General features: G+C 42.2%; 2 protein-coding genes across 2 annotated transcripts; one reads left to right on the top strand and one right to left on the bottom strand.

The window, feature by feature from the left end:
- The first annotated feature begins 1,480 nt into the window (after positions 1 to 1,480).
- wscd2 (WSC domain containing 2) lies at positions 1,481 to 15,213 on the top strand. Its single transcript, XM_071899757.2, has 8 exons — positions 1,481 to 1,871; positions 4,952 to 5,066; positions 6,371 to 6,555; positions 9,048 to 9,169; positions 9,268 to 9,442; positions 10,526 to 10,690; positions 10,791 to 10,991; positions 13,349 to 15,213. Exons 1-8 carry the CDS (start codon positions 1,481 to 1,483, stop codon positions 13,699 to 13,701), a joined length of 1,707 nt encoding a protein of 568 aa, XP_071755858.1. The 3' UTR covers positions 13,702 to 15,213.
- Positions 15,214 to 21,078: 5,865 nt separating this feature from the next.
- On the bottom strand, positions 21,079 to 22,442 carry cmklr1 (chemokine-like receptor 1). Its single transcript, XM_071899740.2, has 2 exons — positions 22,327 to 22,442; positions 21,079 to 22,191 (listed from the first exon to the last, which is right to left on the bottom strand). The coding sequence occupies exon 2, from the start codon at positions 22,155 to 22,157 to the stop codon at positions 21,105 to 21,107; it is 1,053 nt and encodes a 350-aa protein (XP_071755841.1). The 5' UTR covers positions 22,158 to 22,191; positions 22,327 to 22,442; the 3' UTR covers positions 21,079 to 21,104.
- Positions 22,443 to 22,784: the final 342 nt, after the last annotated feature.

Here is a 22,784-nt window from a genome sequence, read left to right as displayed (position 1 = left end):
CACAGTATTTTGTAAGAAATCAAAGTCAATCCATGATACTCTGTGGATCGAGTGGGTTGGCAGAGACATCAGACAGAATTATTGAAAAATTAAATTAATGCTCTAACCTGCTTTAACCTTTTATTTATTCAGGAAAAGTTGACTGAGCATGCTTGCTCTGTTCCTGCTTCACATTCATACAAATTATCATCACCTTGGATCATCTTGAAGAATGTTTTTAATTTTCTTACACCCATTGCTTCTCAGAAGCATCAGTGAAAATGCCGCAGGGTAGAGCTTAATGCTTTGTTTCTGTTTTTCCCTTTCCCCTTCTGGTGTAACCTAATTTATCAAAGATAATGAAGCTTGTAGAGCTCAGAGCATGTTGGAGTAAAGACTCCTCCGCTGTTTAGTGGCAAGGTAACGACTTCACAGGCTTCCCACATACTTAATTACATGTATTCCTGTTATTTCTTTGCTTTTGTTTGCTTATCTCTCTGCCCCTTTGTGTTGTGCTTCTAGGAGGCGTGTGTGTGTATGTGTGTGTGTGTGTGTGTGTGTTTGGGGGGGGTGGAGTGGGGGTGTATATGTATGTGTGTCTCTACCCAATTTCCAGACACAGAAGAATGAGGGCAATTTCACTTGCTGTTGACAAAAACGTGGAATTCCATGCAACAACAGCATTGTAATACACATTGGATTTAGTGCCCAAGCTTTCAGTAGTTAGACCATCTTCAGAGCATACAATAACAAGACAAGCTATTCAAACATATTCTTTGAATGTCTCTAACTGTGATGCTGGGACTGACGTAACCACTGAAAGCTTATGAGCAGTAAATCTGAGGTGTGTTGCCATGCAGGTGTGGCACTGAGTTCATCCTTGTATGCCCTTTCCCACCTGCAACAAAGCTTACTCAGGTGTGCCATTATTGTTCCTTTTTTTTTTTGTCTTTATTGCAGATGGCGAGTCACGCCCCCCCTCCCAGATCGTCTCAGTGAATGGCTGGTCAAACAAAGGCGAAGGGATCTCGGCTCCGCGAGTAAATAAAACCTCCTTCCATCTGCAGAGTGTGGGAGCGAAAGTGGCACTGTGGAGCTGGCGTGGCATCACTGTAGGTTGATAACCGGAGTGAAAGCAGTGTTCAGCGATCATCTTTCACTCTGAGCCACTCACCTTTCATGCCATGGCCCCACCGCTGGCTCCCAGGGCCGGGCTGTCAGAGGGAACGTAGACAGACTCACGTGGAGACGATCCCCGGTGCCACACAGCAAGACTTCTGCCTCATGAGGCTCAAGAGGCATACATGAGGAAAAACTCACACTATTGTTTGGGCGACCTTCATACAGAATTGGATTAAGACGTTTGTTGCTGTCTCTCCTTCCGTTCTAATTGGTCCTCTGCGGGGCTTTTGAGTGGAAGAAGGGTGAGCCGGTATCGTTTCTTCTGCTTTATGAGTTTTCATCACTGGGCGAGTGTGATTGAGTGGCAGGGGAAGCCAGCATGGCCAGGCCGCTGCTGAAGATACAGCGCTATTTCCGCAGGAAACCTGTCCGCTTCTTCTCCCTCATCCTCCTCTACTTGACCGCCGGCAGCCTCGTGTTCCTCCACTCCGGCTTTGTTGGGGACAACTCCTCGGGAACCGGCGGGGGCCGAGACCCCCTGGTCGCTTCGGAGATGGGGAGCCGGACATCATCCTCAGACAATCGGGGGCTGGGCGTCATGGGTAGGGTGTTTAAGGAGACGCGCAGACCCGGCCGGAGGTATGGGCCGCCGTGGATGAAAAAGACCGGACACGAGGGCCAGGGTTTGGGGGGAAGGGGTGGGGACTACACCAGCAACTGGAACCGTGCGCTTAAAGGACGTAATGCCAAAGACATGGAAGATGGAAGAGGTGGGTTACAGCTTACTAGAGGCACTCTGCCAAGCAAGCCTAGATGCATTACAGTACTATTGCAGTGGTATTGTTTTCATTTTGGCAGTCTTCCAGAACAGCTACCTCCTGAGAACCTCCTCAGAGCCTGTCCCAGCATCTTAAAATTCAAACAAGATGTCAAATCTAGTACAATTGGTAACTTGGTAAGCTACAATATTCGTGTAAACATTATTATTAACGCTAGTATTACAACATTATCACATGGTTGTTGTTGTAGTTCCATGGATTAAAAGACGATATGGAAATTAAACCTATTTTTACACACTCATACATAAGGTAAATCCACACAGACAAACACACACACAGCCTCTTTCCGCAAGAAAACGATTCAAGGTAACCTCTGTGATTGCAAACTGCAGCATTTTAATGGCTGAAAATCTGAAATTGTAATTGAGAGAGGAGTGAGGTGATGAATATGAGCAAGTCCCTTGTCTTTTCTCTTAGAGAGTCCTTCGAGGATTCAAGCAGCAATTCCCACCCACTGTCCTTCAGCTGTGACAATGTGCTACAGTACTACACACATTTAATGACAATGTTTTACCGTAGCTGGTACAGAATCAGGACATTTAATACTTCATGATATCAGGATTTCAGTTTTTATTACTCATATTAATAATCCTTGCAACTACACAATCCCCTCTAAAAAGGTTTACACATAAACTACTCGCTAGCACTTTCCACTATATCAAACCTTTTAAAAACACCAGCCAGTGTGAGGACTGGAAGTGTCTGCACACTAAGGGCAAATCTGTTCATGTTTGAAGGACTGCTAAACAGATGGGTTTTTTTTTCGGAACAGACATCTCCTATAATGGGTAGCACCACATCTTGCTTACTTATTCCATTCCAAATGTAACATGTCCAAGTAACTCAGAAAAAGAAATGATGTGAAATGATGGAGAGTCATTTCGTTCACCATAGCTCCTGGAATGGCTGGGGGAGCCGGGAGAGCACAGCAGAGAAACTCTCACATGCTGTTCGGGTATTTCGTTTTCACTCACGGAGCAGCCCGCACAAAACACGCACACCCAAATGCAGATGTGGGTGCTGGACAGATGAAAGAGCACCGAAATAACAAAACTAGAGTCCGCGCACCATAAACTCCTTTTATGACGATGCTTTTAATTACCACATCACATGTAACGTTTTGAGCCCGCTGATCTTCTTCAGACATGAAAGACAATGAAAACACGCCTCTCTTCCATTTACTCATAGCATCTCATATACATACATATTGTAGGGATCATTGTTGAGCAGCAGAAACAGCCGTAATCCTTGAAACACCAGGATTTTACTAATACAGTATAACTCCATTACAAAAAGGGCAGACGAGAAAATGAATACATGAATCTATTACAAAGAATTGGAGTAATTGTGCAAGTATGGTACCCGTAGCTTTAGAGCGCAGTAGATTATAGGACAACGTTTTTCTAGCTTACATAGTATTAAGCTTATCTCTTCCAATACGGGGACAGGAACGCAAACATGTTTACACTGTACATTCAAGCTTTGGGTTATCTGATCAAATGAAAGGCCCCTCGGTCTGAATCCGAACTCCACTGTTCAGTCCTCCTCTTTCCCCTCCCCTCCCCTCCCCTCCTTCTCTCTCTGAAATGGTAACCCCACAGGACCACAGTTGAGAGTGATGATAGAGTAATTAGGAGCTTCAAAGCATTTGTTGGCTCTCTTTCATCCACCAGTACTCAGTACTCCACAGCTGCCTGAACCATCTTCAGGACCCTGTCATGTTCCGGTTAAGAGACGCTTTTTTTTTTTTCCTCCCACCCCAAATGCACACATTCCCACTCGCTCTGAAATCGATGTGGAGGGAATACTGTAGCGTCAGATGCCTATCACAGCGCATAAACACATTCGCACTGCATGGTGCTGTAGCACACAGACATATGACGCTGAATAATTGTTGATAATATGATCCACTGGGTACTATGAGGTTATTTTGGAAGTTTTATATATAGAACAGATTTAAGACATAGATTGTCTTTTCCTTTTTTAGTTAAAGAAGGGGGTCGCGTACGCTGTCACTATAACTCTGCATAATGCAAATAATTGAGTGGCAATCCCCCAGTTCTGCCACAAGCATAGCTATCTAGCAGTGTCCGTGCATTATGTAAACAGACTATCTACTGTATGTTGTACTCTATGGTTGCATTTGCTGTGACTCTGCTGCTTCATCTGCGGATGCACTGTAAAATGCTACATGTTCCTTAAATTGATGTGTTGATTTCATGTCATATACTAGTCGGCAGAAATACGGCAGTCAAAACTGTGCTGAAGTGCAGCTGCATTTAAATCAGTCTTTCCCTTTGTCATAAAGCAGATTATTTTCCAGCTCAACAATGGTTAGGAGGAAGATTACTGCTGAGTCCTCCAGCACACCACATGCTGCTCAGACCCAGGCCTTTACACTATTACAATTAAAGTAATGCAGTGGCCTAGGACTGTGTGCTTGCCGCATTTAGCTATTAACAGAGGTTCAAAGGGGTAATGGCAGAGCGCAGATGGTGAGAGGTTTGTTTGTCTATGGTACTGCACAGCCTGTGTAACCCCGCTGACAAGGGGAGTGTTTTAATGACTAGGAAGAAAGGGTGGAAGGACCGCTGTATCCCTTTGCAGAGGGAGGTTGCCTCTTCACAACCCCAACCCCCCACCCACATCTGAAAAACACAGGGAAATGTCTGCCATTGCAGTAACAGGCCACTAGAAGGGGGTGTGTGTCTTTATAAATAAATAAAGATTCTGCCCCAGTTTGGACTCCTCGCACTGGACTGTTCCTACACCATCCATACGGTCTTTCTGAAGAACATATTGTTGTCAAGTTGCCTTTTGGTCACTTGATGGTCAAATGGCTCTTTCAAAAATTATTTTGTAGTAATTGTAGCAAATTCTTACAGTAAAAACACCTATTTTTATTGGAATTATACATATGTTTCTATGTATTCTAGCTTGAAAGTGTACAATGTCTCTCTAATTGTCCTCCTCTATATGTCTAACTTGTGATTTTTTTTTGTCGTTCCCAGCAAAGTATTTTGGCTGCTACATTGATGACATACAGAAAAGAGCTCTGAGGGGAGTGTCCTTTTTTGACTACAAAAAGATGACTGTTTTCCGTTGCCAGGACAACTGTGCAGAAAGGTATGACAGTAACAAACAAAAAAACCCACACTTTGTCTTTGCTGTGACTCTGCCTCTCCATTTAACGATGGGCTGAGTAATAAAAATTGATAGTGCATTTCAAGAAGAGCCTGATATGGAAATCAAATGACCTCATTGCAACTGTGATCAAAGGTTCAAAGGCCCTTGGTGTTTTCTATGGGGCTAATACATGAAAAACAGTTTACCATGCTCCAGTCCTCTAAATTGTCGCAGCACTTGCAGCTATGCACATTATACTCTCTCTCTCTCTTAGAGCTCTCTGCCTCTCTCCTCCATTTGTCTCCTGTTTCCTCACATCTCGTCTTCCTCTCTCTACTACCTTACCATCTTTCTCCCGCTCCTTTTTTTTCCTCCCTGAGGAGCATCAAAGACGGCTCCGTCGAATACATTCCATTACACCCATCACTGATTCACAGAGACGAGAAGAAGGGGAAGAACGGGAAGAGGAGCGAGGAACTTGTTTTCAGCTCCTTCCTCAGCTTGGCTCTCTCAGCCTGCCCACTCCCCTCCCAGAGCAATGGGTTGATAAAAACAAACAAATGAGAGGGGACAGCGCATAGTACAGAGAGGTTTGGGCTTGACTGACAGCCCAGGGGATTTGTCCTGTGTGAGGGGTGTGTTAGCCATCTAATTGCATTTGAACGGCCTCTCGGGAGTCAAATCCTTCATGAGGCGACAGCAGGCTGTCCGTAAGAGAGGAGAGGCCTTGTTTGATGGATTCAGTTTTCATGTATACTGCATGGATTCATAATTGGCTTTTCCTCAGAGCCTCATAGCATGTCTAATTTCTCTGGTTTTCAAACACCAAAAAGAGAGCAGATTTATTCCAACATAATGTGTGAGGATGTGTTCTCTTCATTACGTCAACATCTTCCGTTATGCATCCCGCAAGGCAATGCTGTTTCTAATTTGTCGGGTTTGTGCTGATCACCGGTTACCTAATCGGTGGCTGACTCTGAATCACCTGTGCTAGTGGACTGGCCCTGTGGAGCAGCTGGAGTGGTTTTGTACATGCATAATGTGCTTCTTAAACAAGAGCACACTGGACAGGATGTCAGGGTGTAACTTGAGACATAATATTGGCAGGTTTTCAGGCAACCCCCCTTCTTTTTTGAATAATAATCTATGCAGCCCTGTGCAGGATATACTGTAGGGGCAGGAGCAAGTCTGACCAGACACATAATGAAGCCTCAGAATGACGATTAGACCGCTGTTTTCCTTTGTCTTCCTTTACTGATGATGCTAACCCCCGACCCCCCCCCCCCCCCCTTCTCTCTGTCCAGAGGTTACCTGTACGCAGGTCTGGAATTTGGGGCAGAGTGCTACTGTGGCCACAAGATCCAGGCGCCCAACGCTTCAGAGAGTGAATGCAACATGGAGTGTAAGGGCGAGAAGAGTAACCTGTGCGGAGGAGCCAACCGGCTGTCCATCTATAGGCTGGAGCTGAGCCAGGAGTCAGCGCGCCGCTGTGAGTTGGCCACTCAACCCCCGACAACAAGCTCACCTGTGCTGGGCGGGTTTGACTAACACAAGACAGCACTGTTGTGTTCCAAATTATGCCTATGCACTGTATTTGATTTATATAATATGAAAGAACTGCACAGGCATGAGTGTACTGTACAATTGATAGTATTCACTGAAATACAGAGATGCTATTTTGATACAGGTACTGTAATGAGACTGGGTGTTTTGAAGGAAAGCATTTTTCATTTTGGATTAATGCCACAGTTGGGAGCGGGCCAGCTCAGTTGTGTTTACCTCTTCCCCTTGAGAGCTGCGCTACCTCGCCCAGCCAGCCGTGGTCTGCATTCGAAATACTCGCTGCTGTCACTGGAAAACTGAAATAAATGAAGGAAGGAAGGGCTGATAGCTCCCATAGTTTGAGACCAATGTGTGGATGTGGTTTGTTTAGACTGGCAGCAAGATATCGTCTATTCCTTTCTTTGAAATGCAATAGATAAACCTTGCTATGAGTCTTAAGCAAGTCCAGGCCACCAGAAGAAGGGACTGTGCGCATTCTCAGCACTTTCTCCCCCTTTCCTTCTCTCACCCTTTCACCCATTTACTAAACTGAGAAATAACGTGATAATGTGAGAGTGGTGAGACAAGCTATAGGGTTTGATAGTTCAGTCTGTATCTTGTAGAACTACTCTTGAATCTCTACAAAGCTCCAAAAAATACAATCTGAATTCCTCCGTCCAGTTTAGTGCCGTTTGTTTACTTTGCCATGAAACATTATTGTTTGGTTGTTGTTTTCATTTCTGCTTTTTTTTTTCTCTTTTTTCATCTGTTGGACTGCTGAGCGCAGCTTTTCATGTTTGTGTGTTCACCTCTGACCCTGATCTCTGTCATGTGAGCCCTGCTGAACACATCAAACAGGAAATGGAGTGTGGGTTGTGTTGAGGTGGCTGGATGGTGGTTTGCCACTAACAAACCATTATCGTCACATGAGCCACACAAGTGTTGCCTGTAAAACAGTGTTTCTGTGAGACCTTTGCAGCTGAAAATGCAGATAAGATGCCAATGTACACTATTTCATCTGCAGAGGAAACATTTCTTCGGGAGCCCCTACCTTTATTTCCTTTTTGACGCCCCATCTGTTAGCAAAGCAGAAAGATAATGTTTGCTCTTCTGCAAACATACCTTGATTTCACTCAGCTGGGTATTTGCATCAGTGATCTATTACCTTGCTTCCCAAGAGCTTGTGTGTGATATATGGTTGGATGCTGCAAGACAAGGGAGCACCAATTAGGCATTTCAATACCAAACAAGGAGAACTGCCTTATGTGAGAGCAAGGAAGAGAAAAAGAGAAAGGATGTACTGAAGATGTACAGTAGTGACATAAAGAGAGAAATGGATGTGTAGCATTAAAAATAGGACTTTGAGTGTGAGAAAAATGGCAAATATAAATACACACATGACTCATGGTTCCTTGCTGAGTAGAGCTAACTTGCTGGTGAGGTTATCTTCTCTTAATGCCTGTTAGCACTTATAAGTAAATAATGCTTTCAGTAAAGGAATTAATGAATGCACACCGCAGTCTTGGTGAGGTGCTGGTGTTGGAGGGAATACCGCACACTCACAGCTCCATTTGTTTAGTCACTGTTTCAGCAGGCAAGCTGTCTTCATCAGGGATCTGTCATTGTAAAAAGCTTTGAGTGTGTGATATTTATTAATGCTTACCATTTCACAGTCTGTTGACAATGGAGACAGCCAGATATGTGAAAGTCAGCAAGGCTAATATCTTGACAGGCTTACATAAATATAAAATGGATGTTCAGATTATTTTCACCAGACATCTAAAAATGCATGGCTAGAATGGGAATCTGATAGACAAGTGTGTTTTTACTGTTTTTTTCCTCTGCTTAGCCCCATCCCTCTATAGGAATCTGTAGTGGTGTAACAATATTTTAATAAATTGATTCAGTAGTCGCCTATGCCAAGTTAGTAATTGAGTAATAGTTATGTAATTGCACTATAATGTGTATGTAGTAGTTGAAAATTAATGATTGTCGTATTTTAAATGCGTAGTTTAAGTGGAATAACACAAGAGTAAAGCAGTGTAATATAATTTTACAGATGGACTAACAGCTTCCAGTGAGAACAGTGAAGGTGTGAAGGAGCTAGTACACCACATAATGTACCAGAGAGGGTTCTCAGACAGGAAGACTTCCCTATTCTTTGCTGCCGTGATATATGGTCTATGTCAGTCCACAGGGAGGATCTGGTGCTAAAGGTCGTCAACATAGTGCAGGAATGTGAGCGCCCCTGTAGAGCTGCTATTGGTTGAGTCCACTGCCAGGTCAGCGCCTCAATAGACCAGGGAGAGTCCCAGTGGGACCTCTAAATCAGGGGTCAGTGGATAGAGGCCAAGCTGATGAAAGCTGTGCCCACAAAACCGGAGTATATAGTGTCTTGCTGTTGGTGACTAGCGTTCTGGTATGTTCTATCTGTTTCAGATGGGAGCGCCATATTCAAGGGCTGCTTCCACCGGCCTGACAATGTCACTTTGGCACTTCCTATCAGTGCAGTCATCCAGAACATGTCCGTGGACAAGTGTGTGGACATGTGCACAGAGAAGGTGAGGGCGCTGTGGATGTGTGTGTTCATGCATGCATGCGTTGGTGCCTGTGGGTGCATCTCAGCGTCTAACGGCCTTCTCCTCCGCCTGTATTTCAGGAGCAGTCTCTGGCGGTCCTGGCTGGAGATCGATGTCACTGCGGGTTCCCAACCCTTCACTTCTCCCTTCACGAGCTGGAGGATGAGGACATGTGCCTTCACCACTGCCACGGGGAAGAGTTTGAGAGCTGCGGGAGTGACGAGTACTTTGTGGTGTACCAGACACAGGTGCAAGGTAAGGTTTGGTGGCTCACTTCCGTTGTGAAGCAGCATTCAGTATTAAAGGGTTTTATGTAAGAGCACAGGCAAAGCAGTTTAAATGGGACATATTGGTAGGAAAGGCAAGTCAGGCAGCGCAGGTGCAAGCCACACACTGCATATGCACACACACCCACATTCATGCAGTAGTGTATCTAGTGTGAGAAAGTCAGAGAACTTGTGAACTTGTGAGCTAGCGAAATTATTTACCCTGTGGTTGCTATATACAGAGGTGTTTTTTTCACACTTCTGCATATAGGTTGTGGTGAGCAGCGTTCCCCAAATGTACCAGAGTGCTTTAGATTTGACCAGCAAAAACACAGTCCCCAGTAAACAAAAAGCAGCTTGCTGTAATGCATAGCAAAAGCCAAAAACAAACAGCAGTGAAAAGTATACTACTCCATACGGATATTCTAGACATTCCCTTGTTCAAGATGGGCTCAGGAATCTGTACCTGTAATCTTTTCCCCCACGTTTTTTTAACTGTCCATAATCTCAACTAACAAAAGACAGCCGGTAACTGGCTGTTATTAGGCATTTTGTGATAAGGAAGAAGACAGAAAAAGAGCAGGAAACGATGGAGCTGAACAACCCACACCAAAGACCACCGCAGTCAAGAATGATGATTTATCTATCTGTGTTCTGACTCACTGCCAATATCTCATGTAACCTTTCCTGCCGGGGCATTTCCCCCGTGCTCCACTGATGTAGAATGTCCCAACAACCAACCTCCACTCTTTCGACACAACTAAAACCACAGGCCAGTCTCAGAATAAAGGTCCTTTGTCAGTAGTCCTCTTCCTTACATGTTGAAAGCTATGTTGTAACCAAGCCGGAAGTAAGTGACTAACTCAACTACAATATCTATCCACAGATCTAATTCGAGGGTTTATTGTGTTGAGCAACACAAAGTCATAGATCACTGACAGCCCCCTCGCATTCATCTCATGTTCCGAAGAGCATGCCAGTGTATTTTTTATCAATATAGCATTCTTCAGTGATTATGGAAGTACAGCAAATCAATAATAAAGCCTGTTGCCCCTTGTGTATTGACCCTCAGATAACCGCTGCATGGACCGGCACTTCTTGCCGACCCGCTCCAAGCAGCTGCTGGCTCTGGCCAGTTTCCCCGGAGCCGGCAACACCTGGGCTCGCCACCTCATAGAGCTCGCTACTGGCTTCTACACTGGCAGCTATTACTTTGATGGCTCCCTATATAATAAAGGTAGGCGTCAACATTGAACTGACATGGTTCGCAAACACGTGCGCCCATCAATTCACCTTTATGAATTATGCATTTGTTGTGGGATGTCATAATTCCGCAGGGTTTAAAGGGGAGCGAGACCACTGGCGGAGTGGGAGGACTATCTGCATTAAGACACACGAGAGCGGCAAGAAGGAGATCGAAGCCTTTGACACTAGCATCCTCATGATCCGTAACCCCTACAAGGCCCTCATGGCCGAATTTAACCGCAAATACGGCGGGCACATTGGATTTGCCTCCCAGGCCCACTGGAGAGGGAAAGGTGAGCTGCTGAAAGCTACGGCATGTTTCAGTTACTCTTTTATGTTCACTTTAATTGCAGCCATTCATATGGAAACGTTCTGACTCTGAACTCTTAATTTGCATAAGACATACACAGTGTTGAAGTCTTGAAATCGTATCCCCCTAATTCCAATATTGTCATGGTGGTTTTGACCTTATTAACCAATGCATCCTCAACACAAGGTTTTTATAGCATGACATCAGGCAGAACCTATATCTGTGCTTCTGAGAAATGAGAAATGAAAACCTCGCCTACTAACCACAGCTGTAGTCACTCTGCTGCTTGTTAGTTGGGATCATGGGCCACCAGATACACCCACCTTGCTCCTCAACCTCTCCTTCTACAGGCAGTTTGAGACCAGCACACGTGGGAAAGGGATTCTCAATAGAAAATTCTGCCATCAATGATGACTGGACCCTTGAGGAACCTATTGGCATTTGGACATGACACATTTTGTGTTTTGTGTACTGAACATGCATGTGTACCAGAGAAAATTTCACTGAGATTAGGTTTAAGAAGTAAACAAATCCATCCATCCAAAATCAGGAGTCTGTGATGGATTTCTAAAGTACCTAACAGCCACCTGAACCTATTATATTGTTTTTAAGACAGTGCTGCATTCAGCGATTTCTCACTTATACATACTTCCCTTATCCCTTTTTCCATTTTGCTGTTCGATGGATTTGGACATTTCGTCCTGCACCCAATGCGTCAATCCTGTATTGTGTAACCATGTTGTGATGTGTCAGCACCAATTAAACAAGTCAAATTCCTTGTGCACCCACTTGGCGGATAAAAGAGATTTTGACGAAAAGTGGCTCTGACCGAGGTACTGCAGGAAGTGAAAAATTTGGGTCAGGTGGCTGTTTGACTTTACCAGATTTTTTGCCTGTTGCTAAGACGTCTTTATAATTCTTCTGTATACCCCCTTTCTCAGTACATCCATCCACCCACCAAAGTGTGTTTCAGTAACCATGGCAACTGGCCTTGTCTTATCCCCCTATCTTCTCTCTGACTTCCTCTGTGGTTAAATCGATTTTCCTGAGAGTGGAGAGATGCCGACCCAGCAGTTGTCTCTCTCTTTGTGAAAACATCAGCACATTTGGCCTGCCATTTCCAATGATTGTTTATCTTTTTGTTGGTGTGGAGATGATGTGATGACATAAGTAAGAGAAAGGCTTTTTGACAGCTGCCACTTCTAATATGAAGAGAGGCTCCAGTTTGAGAGTCAGGATGACATTGTGTAAGGGGCCCCAGATGAATGGTTTTGATGCACTCACCTCTGTCGAGGGAGACTGTGGGGCACAGATGATGTTACAGCTCCTGATGCCTCTCAGTGTGGCCCCATAAAGTCAACTCAGAGGCAAATGCAACTTATTTTGGAGGGCATGTCATATTCCAATGCAGTATCCATTGTTTTTCACTATTAGCTGCTAGATTTAGTTGAAGGCTCTTACATAAAGCCCTTTATTATTGTGTCCTCTGGCTTCATAAGTCAGAGCGTTGCTAATGTAAGAACATAAGTATCCCAGCTACATTTGACATTCAGTCAAACTGGTGACACTATCAAAACATGGTGAATGGGGGGTTAGTTTAATTTTCTATCCCCAGTTTCTTTTGAAAGCCTGACAGCAAGGAGAACAGTGACAGCGCTGTTCAGACATGCAGCTCCTCTGCCTCACTGCAAAACTGCCCATGCTCTCAGATTCAGTTTATAATATTTTGTTCTCCATGGCACTAAAGCTGCCTCCCTCATTGGTTTCTAAGACAGTACTGCTAACTCAGCAGGCTTTAAACTTTAACAGCTCCCTCTCCTAATGGTAAAGATACATGCTAATGCAGCACAGATCTTGCCAGCCTCTGCTTTTATGGGCTTTGGGCCAGTGGATTATCAATGAATGAAAAGTTGCAAGGTAAGGACGTTCCAAAAGAAGGTGCTAACTGTACAGTTTGAGTGACAACTAAGTACCACAACTTTACTGTCACCATGTCTCAGAAGTGACTTTATGTGCAGTGACAACAATCGGTGAATTGCGCCAGACCTCTCACACAAAATGATGTCAGTGTTTGATTAGAATGACTCTCGCTTCCCCTTAGATTTCATTCTCTGCAAGAGGGCCATTTTAATTTATTTTGTCTTCCTATGTATTTATGCATTTTGTTGTTATACCATGTTGAGTTTTGTTTTGCTGAATTCATTTTGTTCTTTAGCAAGAAGAGAGAAGTGGTTACTCTGTCTCCCAGATTTAATGTCCCACCAGAAAATGAGTTTTGCCTGGTGCATTGCCACCCACAAGTTCCTGTTTTTTAAAGTTCTGGGCTCTCTTGTCTTACAGAGTGGCCCGAGTTCGTGAAGAACTACGCCCCTTGGTGGGCTTCCCACACCTTGGACTGGCTGCGTTACGGGAAGAATGTCCATGTGGTTCACTTTGAGGAACTGAAGAGGGACCTGTTCTCCCGGCTCAAGGGAATGGTCCAGTTTCTGGGCCTAGAGGTCTCCGAGGACCGGCTGCTCTGTGTAGAGGGCCAGAAGGACGGCAACTTCAAACGGTCGGGGCTACGCAAGCTTGAATATGACCCCTACACTCCTGAAATGTGTGCTAACATCGATGAACTGATCAGAACAGTAGATGCTGCCCTGAAGAAAAGGAACATGTCTGGGGTTCCAGGGGATTATATGCCAAGATGATATATGTGACCACTTTTTCCCTATTTTTTTTTCCCTCTCTTTTTTATTGACTATTCTGTCTCCTGGCTCTGCTCTTTTTTTTTTGCAGGAATACATGACTTTAATATTTTCTTTCAGATATTTTTCATTGAAGCTATATATACAGTATGAAGAAATTAGTCTCTCTTCCCTCCATTTGTCATTGTTCTCATCTTTTGTCATTTCATGATCAATTTAGACAACAACAGCTTCATACTATACATTGTTTTAGGAGAGGCAGCTGTTGATGTTGAGGTCTGTTATGAACTTTGGCTGGGAATATTAATGAAAAGCACTTCTTTTCCTGCTCTATGCACATGTGCTATATAGGCATGTGCACATGCCTTAACATGAAGAAGGTACAGTAGCTGTGAGTTAATTCAGAGGCACACCAGTTATGTGCTGGGTTATTTTTTTGCTAGTGGAAAAACACTTGATCCAAAAGGTATAATAAAACACTGTAAGGGGTGTTATATGAGCTTATTTTATGCAGAATATAAATAATGATTATGAAAAATAAAAAACAATGACATGGTCTGCTGCTATCACAGATATAACACTACTCTTTTATATGTGAAATAAGGTTCACTGAAAACTTCAAAATGTCATGTTCAGCCTTTTGCTAGAGAAAAAAAAATGCAATATGCAGGCTATGACTTTACCTGATGATGGATACTGTATATTTCCAAGTTATACTATAAAAGAAAAATCATCAGCTTTTCAATGATGAAGAGGTAAAGAACTCTAAACTTCTCACAACTCCTCATATTCAAGAAGATGAATAATCCCTCTTGATGGCACTGTAAGAGGGGCAACTCAAGGAGAGAAGGAGATTTATCTCTACAGCATTTATCTTGTCTCTGGTGTGCAGCGCACATATTGAGTAATTTGGTTGTGCATACGTTTTCTTAACACTGGACTAACTGCAGAAATCCAAAAAACATTTCACTGTGCAACACTTGCCCCAAAGATCACTGAGGAATTAGGCATTATATTCTAATGTATATTATAGATTGGAGGTTACCTCTAATAGTAATGATCATTCTAGATTTTTTTTTTTTATGACACTTATACTGAATGTGAAAAACTGTTATTTCTGTTAATTGCTTTATTGTAATACAAGCTATACAAAAGTTAAAGCCAGTGGTACTTTTCATCTCCATATCTTAAAGAATCTCAACAGTCCACTAAGGTGTGAAGCATTTCACTCAGATTTCATGAAGTAGCACGTCTTAATGCCATCTTCAGTGTGCTATGCCATATGCTCCAAAAAAGAAACACTGGTGGCTGAGAGCCAGGAAAGATTAAATGACTTCCATATTCTGTATACCATATATGTATATTTTTATAATGTGTGCAAGAACATCAAAATATTTGTAATGCAAGAAGCAAATGGGAGAAGTTGTTTCTATTTTTGACACATGCTTTAACCTTTAGTGACTCTTGCTTTCATTGACAAGCTGGCACTTTCTGAATATGGGTGTCACATTTGAATGTATTTTCTATGGAATGAATGTAATGTGATAAGGCCCAATAAATAAGTAAATAAAATGATGTGCTACGGTCTGCGGTTATTACAAATTATCATGCAATCTCAAAGAAATGTTGCATAACAGCTGGAAGTAAATGTAATCAGTAAAAAGATGGTTGTCTGTCCTTTGTTGATCAAAAGGAACAATATGACATTGTGCACGGGGCCCCAGATGAATGATTTGGATGCACTCATCTCTGTAAAGGGAGACTGGGAGGCAGAGATGATGTTGATCCTGTAATGAAATAGATCTCTCACAGTTCCTCCAGGAATTTGTAATTTTGCGATCACAATAGTAAATGCACATTCAACCAATCCCCACAATATTTTCAAGAACTTGCAATTCAGAAAACTTACTGCAATTTTTCTGCATGAAATGGCCAGATCAATTCTGCTTGTAATTTTGGCTAATCATCACATTTTTTCCACATAAAATGTTCCAATGAAAGCACGTCAGCAAACTGTCTACTTTGTTCTTCTTATACTACGAGAGAGGGAAAAGATGGAGAATGATTCAGACGACACTGAGTTGTAGTTTCATATATAATTGTATTCAACTCTACAGGTATAAGAAAATAAAGACACTTTGCTTTTCATTTAACCTGCAATTTCCATTTCTCCTGAGCCTTTGGTTTGCATACAGTTAGTCAGAAGAACACAAAGTCTACCTCAAACGTAAATGGGCACTTTTTAAATCAATACAGTTTTATAATGAAACATTCAAATGGGCTGTGCTTATTCCATCTTGTGAAGGGCTCATTGCATGAGTGGAATATGGTCTCAAAAAAAATGTAAAATGCAAGTCTCCTTCAAAAATGATCCAAGGCACACTGTAGGGTTTGTGCAAAATTAAAATGCCTTTATTTTACATGGCAAAATGTATTTAAATTCAAATGGACTGATTTGATTTGGTGCTCACTGTGCTGATGTTGAATTGAAAGTATATTTATAAAGCCTGGAATCCAATTTCCTTGTAACTTTGAGGCTATGTTTTTTTCTGTTCAGAAAATGTATTTAAAAAAATCAGCACTTAAGTATAATAGGAAGTGATTATATGTGTTTTTTTCTTAATGGGAGGTAGTTATAAAAAATCCCAATTTTTGATATCTCTTCAGTGCCACTTTAGTACCATTTCACCATTTCATTCTACCACTTCTCACAATTTTACTGCAAAAAACACCTAATACTCTGCAAATTGCATCACATTTTTTGAGAAAACCCACTGCAAAATCTAATATTTTTGTTTGCAATAATAAAAAAAAAGACTGCAAAATCCTGGAGACAATTAATAATGTAACTGCAGTGCCTATTTTTTTTTTTAGGGATTATTCATATACAGTTCTATACATTTTCCTTACAGCCCACCCCTAGTGCCAACCTTCACTCTCACCCCTACTGGCCTAACATGAAACCATTTCCCAACTCCAATCATAGCCTTAACCATGACCCCTGACCCCAGAGACAGGTCTGGACAATGCCGAGCAAGAAAAACATACCACACAGAAACACAAACACACATATTGTGTAGAACAATGCTCTACTGAAATATCCTTCCCAGAATAAGAAAACAATACACTCCTCTAACCTCAAATCCCTTTCCCAGCTCCATGTGATTGCTCTTGACCTTTCTGTGTGTCAGGACATGAGATGGTAAATAAGTTTGGCAGCAATGTGCAGCGTTGCAAACGCAATTCACATTGCAAATCTAATTACACCCAATGCTGTCAATCACAAGATTGGTATAACAGCATGATACAAATGCCTGTCTGTGTGTGCCAACATTCATCATTACTAGTTTTCCATGCATTCCAAGGGGCGACGGTGTCAGTGAACCATCTTACTGTGGCATTCGTCATATTGCATTGTGCCTCACTGTTGCTGACAAAAAACTCTAAACATCCATTACCTACGTGTTTTTCAAATGCAAACATTCAATAATTCATTACGAAGTGTTTATGACATCATAGTACAGGGACATAATATAAGTAATTAAGTAAATCTTCCTGTATTTATATAGCACTTTTCAAAGGAGACATCGACATGTCAGACAATAACATCAATGGAAAGCATAAAACATAAAAAAAGATTTTTCAGATGCAGTTTAAAACACTTAACTGTGTTTTGCTGAAACACACAGTCTCCTTCTGATTTAAGCTTGGACCGCTGGACGGCCACAAGCCCTTGGTCTGAAGACCTAAGGGACCTTGCAGCTTTGTGGGGGTCAATAATTCACCAATATACAATGGAGCCAGACCGTTTAATGCCTTATAAGTAATTAAAAGCATCTGAAAATCAATATGGAATTTAATAGGCAAGCCAGTACAGGGACGCCTCTACAGGAGAAAGCCAATACAGGAGGCTACTAGATATACTAATATATTTAAATGGGTAACTTTCTTTTAGCCATAGAATAATTAAAAGTATACTTCTATCTGAAGCTGTGAAATGAAAAGTAGTGTCAGATGTTTCTGAGGAAGGTTGAGACATTCTGTAGATGTCCCTTTACTTCTGCAATGCTGTAGTTCCCCTCCACATCAAAAGCATTTTAGTTCTCAGACACAAAAGAGACAGATAAGGTGCTTACTGCTTTCCCATGATTGCACAGAGAAATGGGTCCCATGCAGCGGTTTGCACTTGCACAGATATTTGCAATCCATTTTGAACAGTAATACAGTGGTGAAAGTTGATTTCTTTGTGGTTGGGCAGCCAAGAGATGAGGAATGTACCTATCACAGCAGTCGTGACTTGCTTTCGCAGGTTTTGGAGGCCATCTTGCTGGTTTGTAGTCTCAGGATGAGGAGAGAGCAACACACAGTGATAATAATCAGCATCAAAACAAAACCAAGGACAAAACTTCCATTACTGTAATGTAAACTTGTTAAAGCATGCATGACTGTCATTCTCAGATGTGACATCACTAAACACTAAAGAAGGAAATGCTCCGAGCCACAGACAGCTGATGCCTTCCTTATGGTTTGTGGGGTTTTTTTGTTTTTTTTGACAATTCACTTTAAAAGGACAGTTCCATGGTTGCAACACCAATGTACATGCACAATTAAAAGAACATCAAGGATAACACAAAAAAGTCACAGTGCTTATTTCCATTGTGGTCCTTGTCGTAGTTAGATGTCGTGGAGGTGTGTGTGTGTGCGTGCGCGTACGCGTACGCGTACGTGCGCGTGGAGATAGTGGAGTACGGCATTAGAGGCATATAAAAACACTAAAAACATCAATATATAGAAAATATTCACATTGGGCATTAACAGGCATTGTTCAGACAACAGGCTAAAGTACACACTTCCTATTATACTAAAACTGGTCCATTAAATGGGCTACGTACAACCCTGCCTACACACAACAGTCTTTACAGGGGTACGTTATCTAAAAGCCAGTGTTTCAGTTTTGCCTTGAACGTGACTGGGTTTGTTTGTTTTGTCTGTTTAATGCTATTAGGAACCTTATTCCGATCCTGGGCACCCGAGTATCTGAAAGAACTTTTACCCATCTGGCTACTGATCCTTACCAGTGTCAGATTTGCTACACTAGACTAGGTGTTGTGCCTGTGAGCCTCTCTGACCTGTGGGAAGAAATTTAATAAGTAATTTGGGGCTACACCACAGTTGGTTCTGGAGACCAACTGCACACATGGCAGTTACACAGTGGTCAATACTGATGTTTAGCATTGGGAAGATGCTGCTGAACATTATGAGGAACATAAGAAAGCAGGTGAACCTCTAGGGCTAGAATAATTTTAGAATAATTTTGACCCTTGTTATGTTTACACCACATTACATGTTTTGTCATGTGTCATAGTTCAGTGGAATTACCCAACTGGCCCACCATAGTGTTTCAGCCTGTATGTAGGTGAGTATGACCTTTAAAAATCCTATTCGCCTATTGACCACTGGTGAGTGCTGACGGTCTGATATCCCTATACTATGCATTTAATACTGCAAGTCAGTTATCAATATCAATCATATGACAATAATTAAGGCTGTTCAATCTCACTTACCCCAAAATGAACAGGCTTGTAGACACGTTTTTGACTGGAAATCCCTTTGCAGATAAAATATTCAAAGTCTAATGCAGTTCTCAGTGCCTTACCTACATGGATTCCCAAAGTTTTCTGAACATGATAATCTTATTTCAGTTCAATTTGTGAAACTGTCATGCAGAACTTACATATTCCACGACCATGACTACATCAGAAATGAAGACTTTTTGAAAAGATGTTGAAAAACTAGAGACAAAAGATTAATTCATTATTATTAATTAATTAATTATTAATCCTCCTCATCCTCACTGAAGTGAAGACTGATCATCTGCTTTGGTTGAACAGCTTCACAGGTGTCTAATGAATTTAGCCTTATCTATCTAGGAATTTTCAAGTGTAAACTGATACATAATTCAACTGGGGCACTTGGCACCAAAATAAAAAATACAGCCTCAATTATATTCATTTATTCACTGGATAGGTGCTGTACTTACATGAACTGATTAGACGATAGAAGATATATTGTGAAAGTTAAATCTTTATTTCAGAAAATAGGAACTGTGAGAAAATGACATTGACTTTGACTGTATCAACCACACCCACTGATCAATTATCCCACTGTTCAATTCCCAACACATGAAATGACAAAAACACAGATCCATTCAATACAAATTGAATGTCAATTGTTTATAATTGCTGGGTTTGTGATATTTGCACCCCAGTCAACAGCATTATGCTTTGCACTTCATTGTGGATTTTTCACCTGATAGTAAAACTCAGAATCTGCACAGTTTATTCAGCAGAGTGCACAACATCAAGGACACGATGTTACACTCTCCAGAATGCTGTACTGCGTTGTTGGAGAGATGCACTCAGCTCACACAGGAAAACACGTCCAAAACAGATTAAGGTGTGCAGTGCAGTGGAGGAGCCAGCTATCTCTCCACTTCTCAAATTCATTTAGAGGTTCATTTCCTGTTCTGTGAGCTTCTGTGAGCAGCTGCTGTCTTGTGTGTGAGTCACACACGCTACATGTAACCACAAAATCATATCTACACATACATATATCAGTAGTCACTCTGATACATTTAAATGACACAAAAATACCCATTGCAATGTTAGTAGGGAAAACTGCTAGAGTTACAGAATTACATCTCTATTGGGTGATGCACAGCTTTAGTTTTTTGCATGAAAGGAAAAGACCAATGTTAATCACTTTTTGACTCATTTCCTTCAATGAGCGTTTTTCATTGTCCTCAGCTTGTATATTCAGACCTTGCTCAATATACAATGATGGAGACTAAATTATGGAGAAATGATAGAGATGACAGAAATGATGGATAAGTGTGAAATACTCAATTATACCTTTACTTCAATAAATGGATTAGGAAATGTACCTTGGCCAGATTTCACAGGCCATGTAATCTACAACTAAATATTTCTTTCAGTGTATTTCTTTCTATGTACGGCACCGAAAGTTGCGGGTGAGGCTTTCCACAAGAGCTATTTTGAAAACAATTCTTTAGCTGGGTTAGACCGCCCTCAGATTTCAGTAATGCCGTGAAATATAAAATGTTTGCAGTCCCAAGTTGGCAGCACTGCATGTTCTCTCTTATAGAACTAATCCTGCTGCCTATGGGAAAGCATGAGAGACAGGCTAATGCTCATTGATGCAGTGAATCTATACAGTTTTGAATATGATATGAAAAGAGATATTTCATATACATTCTTCACAGAATGAATCTTAGCATGATTGGGATGAATGATGTTAACTTATTGGATATATAAGACAGAACATATTAGCATTTTGATGGCAAGTGAGTGCACTGAACTGAAAATTTCCAGAGGAGAGTTTGAGACCTAGATGTGCGTCGAGGCTCTGCCATCCATGGAGCTGGACCTGGACAGGTATCGGCTCATAGTGCGGCCCTCATCTGCCATCGCATTCTCCATCTTAGAGAGCACAGAGCTCTTGAACTTCTGCTTGAAGTCATTGCCCATGAAAACATACAGCACTGGGTTAAGGAAGCTGTTTGCTATAGCCACAGACGTGCCTACTTGGAGCCCAATAGTTATTAAGTCCCGGTTGTAGTCTTCGTGGTTCAGCTCAAGCAGGACAAAGACGTGGTAGGGCAGCCAACAGATGAAGAAAGTGGCGATGAGGGCCGTCATGACTTTGAAGGGCTTGGAGGATTTGTTCATCCTGTTGTTTTGAAGTCTCATGATAATGACGGAGTAGCAGATGATGATGATCAAGAACGGGACAACGAAGCCTCCTAGGAAGCGGCTCACTGCGATTGTCTTGTGGCTGTGCTGGTCCGATGTGTAATTGTTGAAGCAAATGGTCTTCCCCAGGTGGCTGACGACGTCCCGGAAAATGACAGAGGGGATGCTCAGTGCGATGGAGACGACCCAGGCTAAGACGACAACCACAGAGGCTTTCCTGATGGTGCGGTGGTTCTGAGCCCAGACCGGACTCATGACCAACACACAGCGGTCAACACTGATGACGACCAGGAGGAAGATGCTGCTGAACATGTTGAGGAACATAACAAAGGAGGTGAACTTGCACATGAAGAGCCCGAAGATCCAGTCGCCCATCACCATGTGCGTGATGCTAAACGGAAGGCAGGCGCAGAATATGAAGTCGGAGATGGCGAGGCTCAGGTACCAGGTGGTGTTGACCGTCTTCTTCATCTTGAAGCCGGAAATCCAGATGACCACCCCATTCCCGCAGAACCCCAGCAGAAAAATGACTACGTTGACCACCAGCAGAGTGACACATGAGGCTTCCTTGAAACATGTTGAACTGTGTTTAACAACTGCCTCATCAAGTGGAAAAATGTCTTCTTCGTAAGTGTAATTGCCGCTGTCTGAAGGGTAAATGTCAAACACGTAGCCATAATCTTCCATTGTGGCTTGAGTAGCAGGATTGACTTTCAAAACCCTGTGGAAGAAAAGAAGGTATGTATAAGATCTACCCAGGATTTAGCTAATTTCCCCACAGGGATCATTAAAGTTTCATGCAATCTAATCTAAATGAATTGCTGTATATTAGTTGAATTAAATATAAAATACATACCTATAGCTAGACCATCCAGTGACTGTTGACTTGATGCTGTCCGGAGCTGAATGTCAACAGAGCTGTGCTGCCTCTTAAGATGTAATTCCAACCCAACATAACCCATCAGCTGACTGAACGGTTTCTCAACACTTCCATCCTCCAAATACTTTCACTACTGCATTTTGATTACTGGCCTCTTGAAGGTCTCTTCTTGTTGTTTTGTAGATGTTGTGTAAATAATTTTAACCACTGTACGTGTTCCCCTTTTTGCAACATCATACAACCACTAATTCCAGAATATGACACATTTCAAGACAAAGAAAACCAAAATCAAGCTTCTAGAAGATACAAAACATACCACTGCAGCACTCCTCACCTTCTGTATTTGCCCATACAAAACATGCCAATTTGAGCATATCCCCATTCCCCAATAAACAAAAAAGAAGGATTCTTGCCGATGAAAATGTCCTGACAAA

Source organism: Centroberyx gerrardi, chromosome 8 (genome assembly GCF_048128805.1).
Source record: "Centroberyx gerrardi isolate f3 chromosome 8, fCenGer3.hap1.cur.20231027, whole genome shotgun sequence".
NCBI classification, from domain to species: domain Eukaryota; kingdom Metazoa; phylum Chordata; class Actinopteri; order Beryciformes; family Berycidae; genus Centroberyx; species Centroberyx gerrardi.
The sequence above is the reverse complement of the archived record's forward strand: the minus strand, read 5'-3'. Positions and strand labels throughout refer to the sequence as shown.

Excerpts from the sequence above, each read along its gene's own strand:
- wscd2 (XM_071899757.2), top strand. The coding sequence starts at position 1,481 with ATGGCCAGGCCGCTGCTGAAGATACAGCGCTATTTCCGCAGGAAACCT. Across the intron at positions 9,170-9,267 it reads TGGACATGTGCACAGAGAAG|GAGCAGTCTCTGGCGGTCCT; the intron begins GTGAGGGCGCTG and ends CCTGTATTTCAG. Across the intron at positions 10,992-13,348 it reads GGCCCACTGGAGAGGGAAAG|AGTGGCCCGAGTTCGTGAAG; the intron begins GTGAGCTGCTGA and ends CTTGTCTTACAG.
- cmklr1 (XM_071899740.2), bottom strand. The coding sequence starts at position 22,157 with ATGGAAGATTATGGCTACGTGTTTGACATTTACCCTTCAGACAGCGGC.